The sequence below is a fragment of the Scomber scombrus genome, chromosome 19 (genome assembly GCF_963691925.1).
Source record: "Scomber scombrus chromosome 19, fScoSco1.1, whole genome shotgun sequence".
NCBI classification, from domain to species: Eukaryota; Metazoa; Chordata; class Actinopteri; order Scombriformes; family Scombridae; genus Scomber; species Scomber scombrus.
In genome coordinates this window covers 12,476,241-12,492,087 of record NC_084988.1, presented here as the reverse complement: position 1 = coordinate 12,492,087, position 15,847 = coordinate 12,476,241, and the positions used below count along the sequence as shown (strand labels likewise).

The window sequence follows — 15,847 nt, the reverse complement described above, 5'->3', positions numbered from 1 at the left end:
ACAAACACAAAACCTAAGATATGCTCATAAAATTTGATTTATTAGACATTCAACATCTAAAGTTCCAACATTTAAATGCTGCTTACAAGATAAGGAATGTGTACAAATAATCAAAATTCAAAATAACATATATAGTAATACTTCCATTTTAATAAATAATATCATAATAAATTCTGTTTATATTTATGTAGTTTGAGTATAGAATTTTAAGGTAGGGCAATTCTTGTCGTGGAGTATTTTTTATACTGTGGTATTGCTAGTTTTACTGAAGGATCTGAGTACTGTGGATGGTGAGACCATAACCACGTGTCTTTCAAGATAGCCTTAAGCAGCTCTACTTCAAATAATATGACTATTCAATTTATTATTTACTGTGGCAATGTATTATATATTAGGGGTATTTTTACAGCACAGAAACAATCTGCTGTTGGTCTGTCTGTTCAAGATCAGTGCGTCATTGAGGTGGAAGGAAGGACAGGGATTCAAGAGAGAATGAAAGACTTTCCTTTGTCCAGATGCCAAACTCAGCTGACTCGGATTGAAAACATACGTAAACTCGCAAGATTGTATCACAGTTTCCATGGAGATGAGATCAGACGGCTGGCAGACAGGACAAAATTGGTCTAGAGGCTTTTCACTGTGGTGCCAAACAGAAAGATGGACAGAGAATAAGAGTCCTGCTGTTACCACAGGGAGTTGACAGAGGGAGTCAGCGCGCTGTGCTGCAGCCCAGTGCTAATCTGATTTTAGATGCCAGGATGTGAGGCAAAAGAACAAAGCCATTTCCTGATGCCTCGTGTTGCTATGGTTACAGAAGAAGGTGTCAAAAGTGGTTCTAAGGGCTGGACAACGTGTGTGTGTGTGCATGTGGAAAGTGTATTCATGTTTTCGTTGATAATAAAAAAGATAATACAGTACAAATAAATACAGACTCAGAAGTTATGTTTTCCACTTCATCAGCACGAGTATACCCACATTCACATACAGCACACAAACATGGAAAGACATTGTTGGCATGGTACACCTTTTCACGTGTGTTAGGTGACATTTTCTAAAGGTTGCTGCAATCTGAAATCTTGTTGACAAGGCAGACAGTGGTGACATTATTTTGAGCAGAAAAGCTGCCACGGAGTGAGGCTACTGGGAAAGATTTTAAAACCATCCAAATCTAACGGTGCTATGCTGAGTTGCCTACACATTTCATGTACTTCCTGAAACTGTGATAGGATGGGAACTGCAAAAAGGACTATTTTTGGTATAGTGAAACTGACATGGCGCGATAGCGAAAGTTCAATCAGGGAGACTATCTTTGCATACATATGACTGTAGTTTTATTCCTCATAGCATCATAGCTTTTACATCTCTCACGCATACTAACTCATCATTTCCTTTGCGATCATATCTGGGGCTATCAATTGAGCTATCAGTTGTTCACATCAGCTGGTTGCATCTATCCAATAGCATGGTGACACACCTCCAATGTCAGCCTATTATCTTGCTGCTGTCTTTTTAAATATGTTTGCCTCCCTCTCTGCCTTAATGCTTTCATGCCATTATGTGCACCCCACCACATCCTCATCAACCTCAGTTCCTGGACTCCATGGGGGATTTATCTTGCTGCTGCTGAGGACTAATGTCCTTCAATAACAAAATCTCCTTGTAGAGTCTAAGAATCAAAGACTTGACCACACTAATTATCAATATCATCTGTACAATTACAATTATCTTTACTTCAGTCACATGTCACTCCTGATTAAACCATATTACTAATTATATCAGTTTATGGTGTAATGTTCATTTAAAATGATCCTTTCATTGCCTTCTTTAGAAGAATTGAGTGTCCACATTTGTGGTATTTGCAAGTAGCCAAGTGCCCTTTAGTGTGACATCCTTTAAACTGATGTTAGTAACTGCGAACAGCGCCCAAATGCTCATTAAGACAGCAAATGTATGGAAGTTTATCAACGCACACTGGAACAGGCTTGATTAATGAGGTGACCCCTTGACTTGCGCAAATACCACGTAAGTAGCCCAAGTACAGCTTAATCAAACGGTTGGTTTTATTTAATTTCCACGTAATGAACAAATAAGTACCCTCGAACATTATTACAGTTACAATTAGATGACAGTGAAAACAAGAGTTGAATTAGTAATACAGTTTTGAAGACATATAAAAGTCCTTTGTTATTCTTCCTTGATTTCAGACAAAGGTAGACAAAAGCAGGCTTCTCATTTCTAGCCCCCAACTGTCAATTTTGTGGGCTCAATTGACAAGTGTTGCTCACAGATTTCATAAGCTGTATAGCTTTATAGAATAGCTTGCTGTAATTATGCTAACATTAGCTCTGTGGGTTGGTTGAAAATGCATCTGTGGCTGACTTTTTGCAAATCCATTAAGAACAATCTTACACATATTGGCACTGATGTCAGAATGCAGCAAATGGGGCTAAGTATGGAGCATATTGACAGAAAGTGACTTGCGCTGTGTATTTGATTTATGGATTTTAAGATTCTTTTTCTTTTCTTTTTTTTTGCTGCCTGACGAAGACCTTGGGTCAGGCACAGTGTCACTGCAGCAGAATTTTTATGGTGAGAGCCATTTCACACAGAACATTTTCAAAATGACTCTAAATCCATAATGACATTATAAAAAGGTACGTAATGGCAGTCTTACATAACAATGCATCTGTGATCAAGCAAATTAGATCTGATCCTGCTTCACAGGCAAAAGCCTGCAGGAAACGTCCAGAATAAAACAGTGATGAGTCAACAATATCCACTCCAGTTCCTTTGTCCTAATTGCTTCCTAGCCACATAACCTTTCTACAACACCCCACGGAGGAGGGTGAAATGACTTTCTTTTTTATATGAGGATGAACAGCTCAAATAGAGACTTTATAATTAGATTGTTATACCTTCATTATACACTATTTCCACAGTGTTGTGCACACAATACATTATGCTCATTGTGTGCATGAATGAGCGTAATGTACAAGCTTTTTGAACTTGTAATTGACTACTAACCTGGTCCTAGCTTGGCTACTGCACACAGCAGGTCATAGTTGATAACGGGTGTAGCATCTTCACTCTGGCTCCAGCCCACAGGTGGCGAGGCAGGCGGTGAAATCAGGAACTGTTTGACGGGCTGAGGAGGGGCCAGGTACGACTTGTCAATGTTCTCGTCGCCATTCTGGACCTGTCGGAAGGGAGATGACAAAATTACCTCCTGTCTTCACCACTCAGGTCCAAGCACGGGACCTGGGGCTACGGAGGCTTCTCCATAGCTACCGACTCCTCCTGGAACTCTCTCCCCGAACACATCCGAGACTGCTCTGATCTATGTTCAAATCACGAATTAAAAATTCACCTTTTCAGATCTGCTTTTGATATGTGATAATGATGTGTGTTAAATGCTTTAGTGTGTTGTTTTTCTATGCTTTATGTTTTTAGATCTTAGTCTGTGATTTATGCTTTTTAAAACAGACATAAAGAGCATGAGACTGTTAGATTCCTCTCAGAGAATTTTTCACGCTGATATATACCAGTCAAAGTTTCTCTTTTACTTTATTACATGCAATTCTTATACTTAAGAGTGCCAAAAGCACACTAGCTTTGCAATCACAGCTTCAGTCTTTTAGTCTCAAATTCCAAAGTCTGTCTTATGAGGGGATTTTGGTGTTTTGATAGTTGCCAATTGCCATAATTACAATACCTACATGTGGCATCTGTCTGAGCTGTAAAATCCTTAATCCTCTTATATCTAAGTACTGAGAGGTGCAGCAGGGGTCGTTACTGCTGATATATTTTTGATAAAAGTGAGCACAAATTAGAATTTACCTGATTTCGCATGAAAAAGCATGAATTTTATGATTTGACGTGTAAGCTACAACATGGCTACATTTTTTAAATCTAGGTTTTGACATAATTTCGATGGCGACATTTCAGTGGTAGTTAGGACGTGCTTTGTTCATTTGTAACCAGCTAAATGTCCAATTTCAAAAATGTTTTGCCCTCTTTTAATCTAAACTACTAGCCTGCTCTTCATCTCCAAATGATAAAATCCATGCTTACTCTCTTATTCTTATGGATATGAAATAATAAACAGTACCAGTCAAAAGTTTGGACACACTTTTTCCTTTAAGAGAATGGGAAGGTGTGTCCAAACTTTCAACTGGTACTATAGATATATTCATAATGATTCCATCACAGTGCTGAAGATATATGCTCTTCTGATTTATCAGCACACTAGAATACACTCTACTTTTCCTGTCTCTTTCTTTCCCACAGGTAAGGGTAAGATACACCCACACATAAACACAGCTACTGTTTTCATGAGTTCAATCATATGACTGATGGGTTTTGACAGGAGGGTTGGTGGGTTGAGGAGGCAGTCAGGTGTGGTAGAATAGAGAGAATCACTATAAAAGAGTTTTCTGTCATTGTTCTGCAAGTGTATTTGTGAGTGAATGTATGTTACACTAAATGATGCACTGTTCATCTTATAGTCCATATCCCAGAGCCTTAACTGACACTCACTTGGGCAAAGTAGAGCTTGAGCTTCTTGCCGTTGAACTCGGACTCGTGCAGCTCGATGCGAGCACGGGCAGCAGCCTCTGGGGTGCTGAAGTTGATCCGGATTCTCCGAAAGCTTTTGAACATCTGGAAAGTCGTCTGTTCATCGTAGATCCTAAACAATGCCTCAAATCTCTCCTGTAGAGGGGCAAAAAAAGAAATGGATTTGAAGTTGTTGTTCAGCACTTTTTTGATGTGTATGTTTATACTCTGTGGATAATGTAGGAGAAGATTCCCATTATCTGATCTAGATAAAACGCACTTAAAAGTGGATAATAGTGTGAGACGGTATCAACAGCAAAAAGGCAAGAACTAGAAATAAAAAAAAAAAGAATAGTAAAAAATGCTGGTTACAATTACCACTAGACTCATTGGTGACATCTTCAAATGACTTCTTTTGCCCCCAAGATGTTCAATTTACAATGATATAAAAAAGAAAAAAGTAACACATTCCCACATTTAGGAAGCTGGTTTATATAGGTTTTTTTCCCTTGATAAATGATTTAAAAAATTAATTCTTGCTGATTAATTGTCTGTTTATCATCTAATCATTTAACCGACTTACTGTTTCAGTCCTAGCTGCACAGAGAAGTGGTTACCTTCCAGTAAAATATCCCCTGGACCAGCAGTCAATGCCATCTTACACAATAATTTGACACAAACTATGCCATCTATGCATTTTTCCCCACTATTTAGCGAAAAGATGAGACCTTTCCGGAGTTTAAGTTATTCAATGACACCTCTATCCAAGCAGCAGACGTGACTCTAACTGCGTTGCCCCCATTTCATTTGCTATTGAGTTAATTGGGAAATTAGATTTCCAGCTTCCCGTCATTATCCTGCAATCTTCTCTGACTCTTCTGTTCTCTCTACTCTCCTTTCTCTTAACACTTCCCCTCCTCCTCTTTTATGGCACTTTGTCTTTACCCATACGTTATGTTCCTGCACCTCCCATGTTTTTTACTCAGTCCTCTCCATGGGCACCAAATTGGCCTCCTCAGCTGTGAACTCAATCAAGCAGCTCAGTAGGAGGGCTAAAGGAAAAAGAAAAAAGGCCGTGGGGAGAGTGGGTTTCTAAGTAATCAGTAGCACCATTCTTTGTCTTTTAGCCGACCATCTCTCAGCACCTGCGGCAACATGATGATGAAACCGAGCCTTCTTTCTAAAAATCAAGATGGATGGCGGACTATATGTGCCATTCTGATGATAGGAGATTGTCATGAATAGCATGACTTGATTCAGACTGCTTTGAGTTTTGCAGTCAGTTCCCAAGGGTGCAGCATTCATTGACAAAGCGATGCAGAAATGATTGAACTATCAACATGCCCTTTTAAGAATTAACTGAACACATAATATATTAATATAAGTGTCAAATATGCTCTCTACTCAACATTTACAGCTTTGCTCACGTGTGCAGGCAGTGGCATCAATATCAGTATCACTATGGCATCAGTCTGTGATTGTATTGTTGTGTGGCAGTTGTCCAAATATATTCTTTTCAGTTCCAGGCAGTCGGAGACAGAAGACTGAAATACTCCGACAGCACTTCCCTTGTTGAGCTGACACAGCACCCCTCACCAGGATGGAGCGGGTTCTTGTTACCTGAAGGAACACAGGCTGCATGTAGGCTGTGAGATCTGCCTCTGCACATCGGTGACAGCTTACTGATGGGAGGCATTATCTGTAAACTCAGCACCTTACTTCTGTCTACAGTATGTGTCCTGTTAGTCCTGGTGAATCCCCACAAACTGTAACACATAAACTTTATAGTCTTATCTTTTTTGATGTGTTATGATTCCAAAAAATCTTATTTTTCACAGCTTTTAAAACTGTACGTCACAAAGCAACACACTGCAAAGCTTTGAGTGTGCTTATTACATGGACCTTATGGTAATGTGAAGGTGAATATGACGTTATTTCCATACTGATTACAAAATACTTGAAAGAGGCCGTCGGCTGAAATTAACAATTATTTTTATTATCTCTCAGTAATCTGCCGCTTATTCTCCATTAAGCAATTAATTGTTGGATCAACAAAATACAGAAAAGAGCCAAAATACTTATTAAAATGTCATCTTTAAATCCACTTAAAGTCACCTTTAAATTAAAAATCATCTGAGAATCAGCTTAGAATATAACAAATTCAGTCGAATTAAAAAAATCCTCTCATTCTACTTTGCGTTATGTAATTTCAGGGCATGAAAACATAAATACTACTGTGCAGAGAGCACTAAATATATAAAGTCACTATGTTAGAATGTAGTATATTATTATACTATGTATCATCTGCACATTTTAACACCTAAAAATACATATTCTATCACAATTGACAAGACAAAAAACACACATAGATGTAACAGTATTTGAACTTTGATTTTCCTTTTAAAGTGTAGTGGAGCAATTGTAACATCTTATAATGATGAACCTACGTATCACTATTTTGCAGGCCTTGATGAATCAAGTGCCTTTTTTACTACAGTTAGGTACTAAGTACTTTTAGCAGTTGTTATTATGAGACAATGAATATGCTCTAAAATACAGCTTATACTGCATCTCTGCGGAGAAATCACACCATCACTCTGTCTGACACATGCAGAGCTGTTAATGATTCAGCAAGCTGTGAGCCACAGTTATGCTGCAGTGTGGTGTACACTGTGGTAAGATAATTTGCATTTTTAGAAAATAAGCAGATTAACAGTTTTGCTCATAATCCTCCCATTCCCTTCTTGTTTTACTTCCCCTTCTTCTCCCCATGTAAGAGCATCTGGTGTTCCCTTGCTAAACACCTAAGGGTTGCAGTTTGAACTCGAGAGCTAACGTCACATCCAGGCTCTGTGATACCATTTTTAGTCAGGTCTGCGCCTTTCAAGGTGCATTCTAAAAAGAGAAGCAAGGAAAAGAGGTCAAGTCAGGAATGTGTGAATATCTTTCTGCATTTGGGGAGAATTACCAGCTAACTTAGCAACTAGAACGCAACCATCCCAAAGAGCCAGAGGAGAGCGAAGAGGGTGAGCCACCACGATAAGGGCAGCCAAGTGTTAAGTGTGCTCATTTAAAATTGATTCTCTCAAGCCACAGACAACACAGTCAACTGCAAAATAGTAGTTAACCAAATACCTTCCTTTCTTTACTTGTACATAGACAGCAGAAGGAGCAACATATCAAAATATTGAATTAAAAGATGACTCCTCCAATTTTATAGGGAATAAAAATCTGAATATCCTCATAGATTTTAGCATCGATTCTGATTGTTCTTTTAAGCGTCAGTCTCTTCCGAGGTTCAAAAATTAATTGAAATAAAAGAGAAAACCATGGAGCAGCCCTTTAATTACAGTCTTTGTTTATGGGGCTGTTTCCTGGTATTTCATGCCCATGAAACCAGGACACATCCTGCAGCAAAACTGTTTATAAATGGCTTTCACATGGGCATAGCAAGTTTTTATGTGACCCAGTAAGGCGCAGTTTTATATATTCGTTCTTTCTAAAAGAGTGTTGCTGTTTAAACATGGATTAACTGATTTTTTCTTTTTTGGCAATGTGGAGGCAGCACAACAAGCCGTAAGCAGAGCATTAACATCTTATCAACTTATAAAGCTGATATGGCAAACATGTTAGCAAACAGTTTTCACACGTACAGCAGTTACCACCCGGTGAATGCTATTCCAAAACTCACTCTCCTTTTAGTCCTGAGAGACATTTCTGTCTCTGGAGCTGCTTAATGCACTATATATACACTGGCTAGTTGGGAACTGGTGTCTGCTGTTTGGTGCTGGGCAAGTAGCATACAGTAGATCTGCATATATCAGAGCTTCTTCACTGGAAACAGCTGCATGCTGCTAGAAATGAGGTGCCTTGTGGGGAGCAAAACCAAAACAGTGAGTTGAAATATAATGATAATAATAATAATAATAATAATAATAATAATAATAATAATAATAATAAATAAGTGCTGAGGGAAACTGCAGGTGATAAATTGCTGGTAAATCTATTAAACTCAATTACGCATTATTTAAATTATTTAATTCAATTAACAGCTATAAAAATCTGTGTAACTTTTTGAAGAAATGTTGGTAAATCATTTCCAAAGCCAAGAAACATAGTTTGTGTGGCAGCATGAACATTTCATAGTATGCTCTTGGCCAAAACTGTCTGTGTATATTTTGGATCATTTCTGAAATAAGACTAAAACATCAGAGGCTTATATAACAGCATTACAATCAAGCTACTAATTATAGAGCATTTTACAGTAACCAGCTATCGCTTTATGCAAACTGTCTTGATTTGGGTTTGATCATAATTAGCTTGAGAACAACAACAAGGCACTTGTTTGCCCTGTCTGCACAGCCCACTTAAGCCCTTATTCAAACCGTGAATTTTCCATGAGCCTTAGCCAGCTACTATGACTCACATGTCATGAAACTCCATGTGTGATAACTGATAAGGTAGTCTTTCACATAAATAGACACACACACATACACAGCGGGTACTTCCTTAACCTAAATTGATGTTTTGGCATGAAGAGAGATGTGGGAAAGCTCCAAGATCATGTTCCATAATAGCATGCGCTGTTTGTTTTGAACCCTGCACATGGACCGTGATACACCCACGACAGATTGGTGTGTAACAAGTGAGCATGCTGATCACTAATTGAGCGGACATCCTGAGGGAATGAGAGGAGGAAGAGGAGGGGGAATGAGGAAGAGGAGAGGGGTGTTGAGTTACACACGGCTGAAAAGTGGCCTACTCATCTGCCATCGCAATGTTCCCTGCGGTGACCCACTCCCTTTGTTCTCTATGCGTGTGTGTGAGAGAAAGGGAGACTTAGCAAGTGAGTAAGCATGTGTGTGATGTGGACGATGTGCTCAGGATTTTTCCCTGTGTTTCTACAATTAGTTAGCTGTTATTTGTGTAGGTACCCAAGCTCATAAAACACACACACACACACACACACACACACACACACACACACACACACACACACACACACACACACACACACACACACACACACACACACACACACACACACACACACACACACACACACACACACACACACACACACACACACACACACACACACACACACACACACACACACAGAGGGAGGGCATGTCTGCATGGTAAAATAACGTGACAAGTGGTATCTAAGCACAACTAAAAGATGACTGTTGGTCTGCCGGCACAGATGGGCTGGTTTTAACCACATAAAACACACATGCACACAGCTTGATGCGGCACCTGCCACTGTATTTGCAGTGAGTGAGAGCTGTAAGACAACAGGTGAGAGTGCTGGGAAGGACAATGTGTTCTTGTTTTTCATTCTCAACGAGGCAGATGACAACATCTACTGGGGAAACTGGATGAAAATAGTAGAGTAATAGTGAGTTATCTTGGTAATTAGGTTACAGAAAACAAGAAAAAAAAAGGATTTATTTGAAGAGCAAAAACATTTAAAAGTTAGTGTTTCTGCTGATACAACTGTCATGTTTTACTCACACGTTTTGTTAAGCTGATAAGAGAATCTAGATGATGTATTTTTGGGAGGAGGAGGAGGTGTTAAGTCACAGTTCTCAAATAGCTAATGACTTGGCTTGATTGAAACGGCAAGTGCTGTCAATGTTGACCGCATGTTTCTCCATGTCACCTTTACATAACAGCCAGTGTGTACCTCAACAGGTTCAATTTCCTTCCTCTCCTTTCCCAGAATGTGTCTATAACTGCAGCTCTGGGGTTGCGCGACTGATTAAGTGATCCAGAAAAAAAAAGCTAATATAAGCTTGAAGGAATAGTTTAAAAAGAAATACAGAAGGAAATAAGGTCACATTGTACAGCAGGGAAATATACTACAATTTGGGTTACTTTTTTCTGTCTCTACAGATTTTCTATTTGATAAAACAAAAAAATTATGGAAATTATGCCCCTGTACAATCAAAAGTGGTCAAGTATCCGCTGCAAAATGACACTGATCCCTGATGAACACATTTTATAATAAATAAAGTCCTCTTGACAGCCATTTTTTAGTTTCGCATTGCTAATTGTATTTTCAATGTTAAATTTCCACACAGTTTTTAATATTATGTAGCATGAACCCTTTCTATGATATTTATATATGTATAGAAGGAAGTGAAGTAAATCAACTTTTGAGTGCTAACATTCACTCAAGTTACTGCTGTAGCAAAGCCTGTATGTCCAGAGGGAAACAGGAAGTACAAATAGACAAAGAAAAGAAAAGATATATACAAGAGGCCCAACAAAGAGACTGAAAGCACCATAAAAAGTCCAATGTGGAGTGATGTAAAGCTTGCTAGTGAACCGCAGCCACTCCGATGGTGGCTGCAGGGCCATCCTTCAGCAGATTGCCTCCTGGGTAATGAGGCAGTTATGTTCCTGACGGTAATGGAAAGGCTGTCATCACGGTGGCAACAGGACATGACTGTGGGCATGACTCACATTCAGCAGCACAGCGCAGAGCCAGCTAGTAGTCCTGACACACAATCATCTGAACAAAAGATCAGTCATCTTACGGATGAGGCGCGGGTTTATTTGGTGATGTCGACAAGGTTTCATATCTGGGGCGAAGTCCCGCGGCATAACAATAAACATCAGTGACTGACAGAAGAGTGCAGAGGCACCTGGAGGACAGGAGGATTAATAAAGCTGAGGAATGAAAACATATGCACGTGTATCACACCTTCCAGGTAATGAATCAGTCAAGTGGCGAACTTAGGTGTAACCCTGTGGCAGATAACTGTGACTTCAGTGTTTTTCTCATGTAAAGGCAGGATTATGTTTCTTCAATGTGTAAGGATCACTGATAATTAACAGAGCTGCAGGTCCGTCCTGTTTTGTTAGCACAGTAAACACAAAGATAGATAAACATGCATTTGCACGCACAGAAACAGAAACCAACCGTGACTGAACCAAAACTTCCGCTCAAATACTAGATAATGAACGTATCGTCAGCAAACCGTGATGTTCAACAAAAGCTCCTGCATGATGTCGACTTTCATTGTTGTCACTGTCAGCTCATCGTGCAGTTGAGGGAGTTAAATAAGGTTCACATATTCAGCTGTTTGTTCTCTGTCACTGGTGAGAAGTCACATTGGTGAGGAGTCACATTGTCTGCAACACACCAACACGCTGCATCATCCTTTTGATTGGCCATGTGCCTCAAATATGCTCTAAACACACAGAGCAAACAGCATACAATTACATTGCTGGAGTTCAGTTTGACAGAGAGCAGCATGTAGACAACTGATAGAGATAACTGTACAATAGTCATATAGGAAGTGAGAACTGAATTCAGCATAGAACAAAGAAATAAGCCGTTCAATATATTACTCATTTTGTAACCCAAGCTTCCAAATTTCACTGGTTTTGTCCTATCAAATGTGAATATTTGCCAGTTTTCTTTGACTTGTATGATAGTAAATTTAATATTATTAGGTTATAGACAGTTGTAATTTAAAGAAGTTAACATGGGCTCTTTCTGACATTTTTTAGACCAAACGATTAATCAAGAAATCAGACTAATTTATAATGAAAATAATTGTTCTTTGCAGCCCTAATTCAGTGCCTGCAGTGTCTGCAGTTGTAGCATTTAAATTCACTGACAGAGTCACTGTCCTATTTTGGTTTGGTTTTTTCATTTAAGCTAGTACATAGTATTTAAGTAACACTGACACTCCCATACCAAAGTCCATTGCTGTAATCCATAAGCTAGTTCAATTTTATGTTGAATTACACCATTTGGCATTTTGGATCAAAATGAAGAGATTAAGAGAACCTAATTGGGACGTAAAGAAGGGTTATTCAGGGTTTTTTTTTCCTTTGGCAAATCACTCATCTTTCTCTGCGACACGTGCATGGGTTTAGCACAGTCTAATCCAGACCCCTGTGCTTGAATGGGATTTGGGTGAAAACCAACAAACTAGGCCACGGAGCCTCAGGGTGAGTCAAGGACAGTGTTACACTAAAAATAGACAGATCACGTTGGAATAATTAAGAAAATTCATTTCTTAAGTGTGTAGACCATCATTTTTAATTACCGTCCTCCCTAAAGGGCCAAACTGGAACCAGTCTAATGAGGTCGAACAAGAGATTGTATAGATAACAGACGGAGCTGGATGAAAAATCTCATACCTGCATGCGTGCCTGTTCCAGCACATTTTTGCTTATCACATTCCACATTTTTTTCCATGACTGTTCCATAAAGCAGAGCCAACTTTCCATTGCGGTTCTGTCTGTGTGCAGCTACAACTATCTTTTGTGACATGAAAATATATTATGTTGAAACAGGGCAGAGCCTTCAGCCGCCACACTCCAATAGGAATACTATCTAAAGCAAAACAAACACTCAAAATATGAAGATGTTTCCATTACGTTTTGTCATGTCTTCAGCCTTGTTCTACAGCAACAGGGCTGAAGAATAACAGTTACTTTTACTAAGTGCCAAATTGTGCAAATTAATATCCCCACCTATTATTTAGAATTTTTGCAAAAAATATCTGCCTAATATTTTATTGCTTTAAAACACCTGCATCTTGAAAGGATTTGGGGAAAAAAGAGTGTTTGATTTGACCAAAACCCGCCTCTTAATACTGTCTAACTTCCCTACCCTGTCTGTGGGACTCTTACTATAAATAAAAATACAAAAAAACAAACAACCTACAAATATGTCGTTCCATTAAAAAAACAACTCAGTACTTTCTTCAAACCTAGATACTGTGATTGTCTGCAAATGTTAGTCAAACAGGAGTAAATCGTGCATTTGTTGGGGACCATCTTCGGCCGCAGATTACTACACATTTGATGCTCTAGTGAGTATTTACCGCAGCAGGATTGTGTTTGTGGGACTGACTGAAGATAAACAAGTGCCTGTCTTCATTATAATGAAGGAACATGTCACCCAGTGTGGCTCACTGATGAGTTTTTAATAGTTTTTTGGATAACACTGAAGGGCCTTTTTTGGCTACACAGACCAATTCATTGTTGCTTTTGGTCTTTTTAAGGAATTTGTTGACAATACGATAAATATAGAAGATTTTCCTTTAAATATTATCCTTTACCTTACTTTATCCTTTCCAAAGATGCCTTTTAATTACATACATAGTCTACCCAGGGATGTTAATCACACTGGTGGCTGTACACTTAGCCTGTAACTCAGTGGTCAATAGTTTAGCACTAAGAAAGACTGTAATCTGCAGTTAGCTTGCTGACTACTTATGATGATGTAATATGTGGTCACAGCAGTGGATAAACTGGGGGCTGTGTGTGCAGTGACCCAATATTCGCAACACAGAGAAAAACATGGCTCCTGTCAAAGCAGCCATTAATATTAGCATAACAGCACATCCTCAGCATTACAAAACAACAAAAACACCCAATGAATGACAGCTTTGTCTGCGTTGTGATGGCTGCAGAAGCACCGGGGAAGCATGTGAATGGGGCATGTGTTATTACAGCGGGATCGATACCTCGAGCAGGGAGCGGTATCGACAGGGGCCGACGCTGCGGCGCTACACTGTCGCTCCCTCGGGGACACTCTGTCCATGGCAGGGAGATTGAAATCAGTTTACGGCATGCGGGGACACATTAATCCCATTACCAGCAATCTGGTCGTTATGGTTTTTATTGCGGCAGGAGCTTTTCCTCATCAGTGGCACTTAGGCTCAGTTGAACACACATGCACAAATTCTTCTTACATCACACACTTTTATCATGCAAGAGTGTCCACACAGTCTCCCATGCAGACCCACACACTTTAAAGGCGGCAGTAATCCAAAGAGAAACACAACATTACATAAGGTGGCTAAGAGATGCCGCACCAACAGCTCCTACCTTATGCCACCACAGTATATGGACCGATGAGCTCTTCCTATTGCTCTCTCTTACATTTTCTATTTCTCCCTCTTTCCCTATCTCTCTGGTGGCATCAGTGCATCACTTTGGTGGTGATGCAGCTCACAGCTCTAATGATGATCAAGCGTTACATGACCAAAGAAAGAAGTAATCTAAGAAAATCTGCAAACCCTCACATTTGGAAGCATGAAGCCAGCAAATGTTTGTCATTATAAATGACATTAACAGTGAATCAAATATCCAAATTGTAGTCAATTTAACTTTTGTCAATCCACTTACAGATTCAACATGTCCTCAGAAAAGCAAACACTGCTGGAGTTTACCTTTAGCTTGCCGTGCGCTGTATTTATATAGACTACAATGCTTTGAAGTCCTATTCTCTTACGGTAATGGGATTAGGTGTTACTATTTTTGGAAGTACAGTCTTTCCAGAAGCATTTGTGTCAGAGTGGAAATTCGATTGGAAATTCTGACACAAAAATAATGCTCATTTGGTCATTTCAATGACAAAAGGCTAATTATTGTGTGACGCTGTTCCGCCATGTTCTTCCTTGGCGGATAAATTGTGGGCCTTTACAATCTATTGTGAGGCCTTTTTTTGCTTCTAATCTTATCACTTCACAGTCGTGTCATCTTGGCCACATGGTAACCAGACACCCCACCCAGGAGACTGTCTTTTGTTCTACGTCACCCTAACGGACACAGCGCTAACCTTTAGCTGACACCTGAGCCCATGCACTTCTCTAGGGTTTCAGGCCAATGTGAGCTGCCCATCTCCACCTGCCTAGTGCCCAGACTGGGGGAGGCAGGCACACCTGAGCCCACTGCTCTGGCCCAGGATCGCTCAACCCTGCCAAGATGCAGATCTGGTTTCCTACTAGCTCAGAACATGATACTGTCACCGTCTACATCCATCCTCTCTGTCCTGCCTGTGCTCCTCTGCCTCTTTTCTTCACCTCAATGTCTGGTCAGTACAGTACATCAACAGTGTTTTCAAATGATGCTCCTAGATCATATTAACAATCAGATCTGATGTATGTTTGATGAGCATGGCCTGAGAGGTCTGGTAGTGTCCTTTCCCAAAATAAGAGCTATTCAGAAAAGGGGCAAAGAATGTTCGACATGAACGGCTACCATGTTAATAAAAAACAATTAAAATTGACACTGGTGATGAATTAACCAAGAACTTGGCGAGGATGATACGCAGACTTGGTATTTACTGTAAGTAGATAATAAGAGATAAAACGATTAAGGAATAGAATGATGAATTAATGAATATAGTAATATATTAGAAAGAACATCACTGGTTGCAGCTTCTATCGTGTGTATATTTTCTTAGTTTTCTTTGTTAGTTACCTGAATATTTTTGGGTTTTGGACTGTTGATCTGATAAAACAAACAATTTGCACCT

General features: G+C 39.5%; 1 protein-coding gene across 1 annotated transcript in view; it reads right to left on the bottom strand.

Moving 5' to 3' along the window:
• Positions 1–15,847, bottom strand: part of rcan3 (regulator of calcineurin 3) — a 36,981-nt gene that overhangs the window by 1,362 nt on the left and 19,772 nt on the right. The window contains exons 3-4 of the mRNA XM_062440466.1: positions 4,537–4,710; positions 3,025–3,196 (exon numbers count right to left, since the gene is read on the bottom strand). Coding sequence (XP_062296450.1) covers positions 3,025–3,196; positions 4,537–4,710 — 346 coding nt within the window. The remainder of the gene's footprint in view (positions 1–3,024; positions 3,197–4,536; positions 4,711–15,847) is intronic.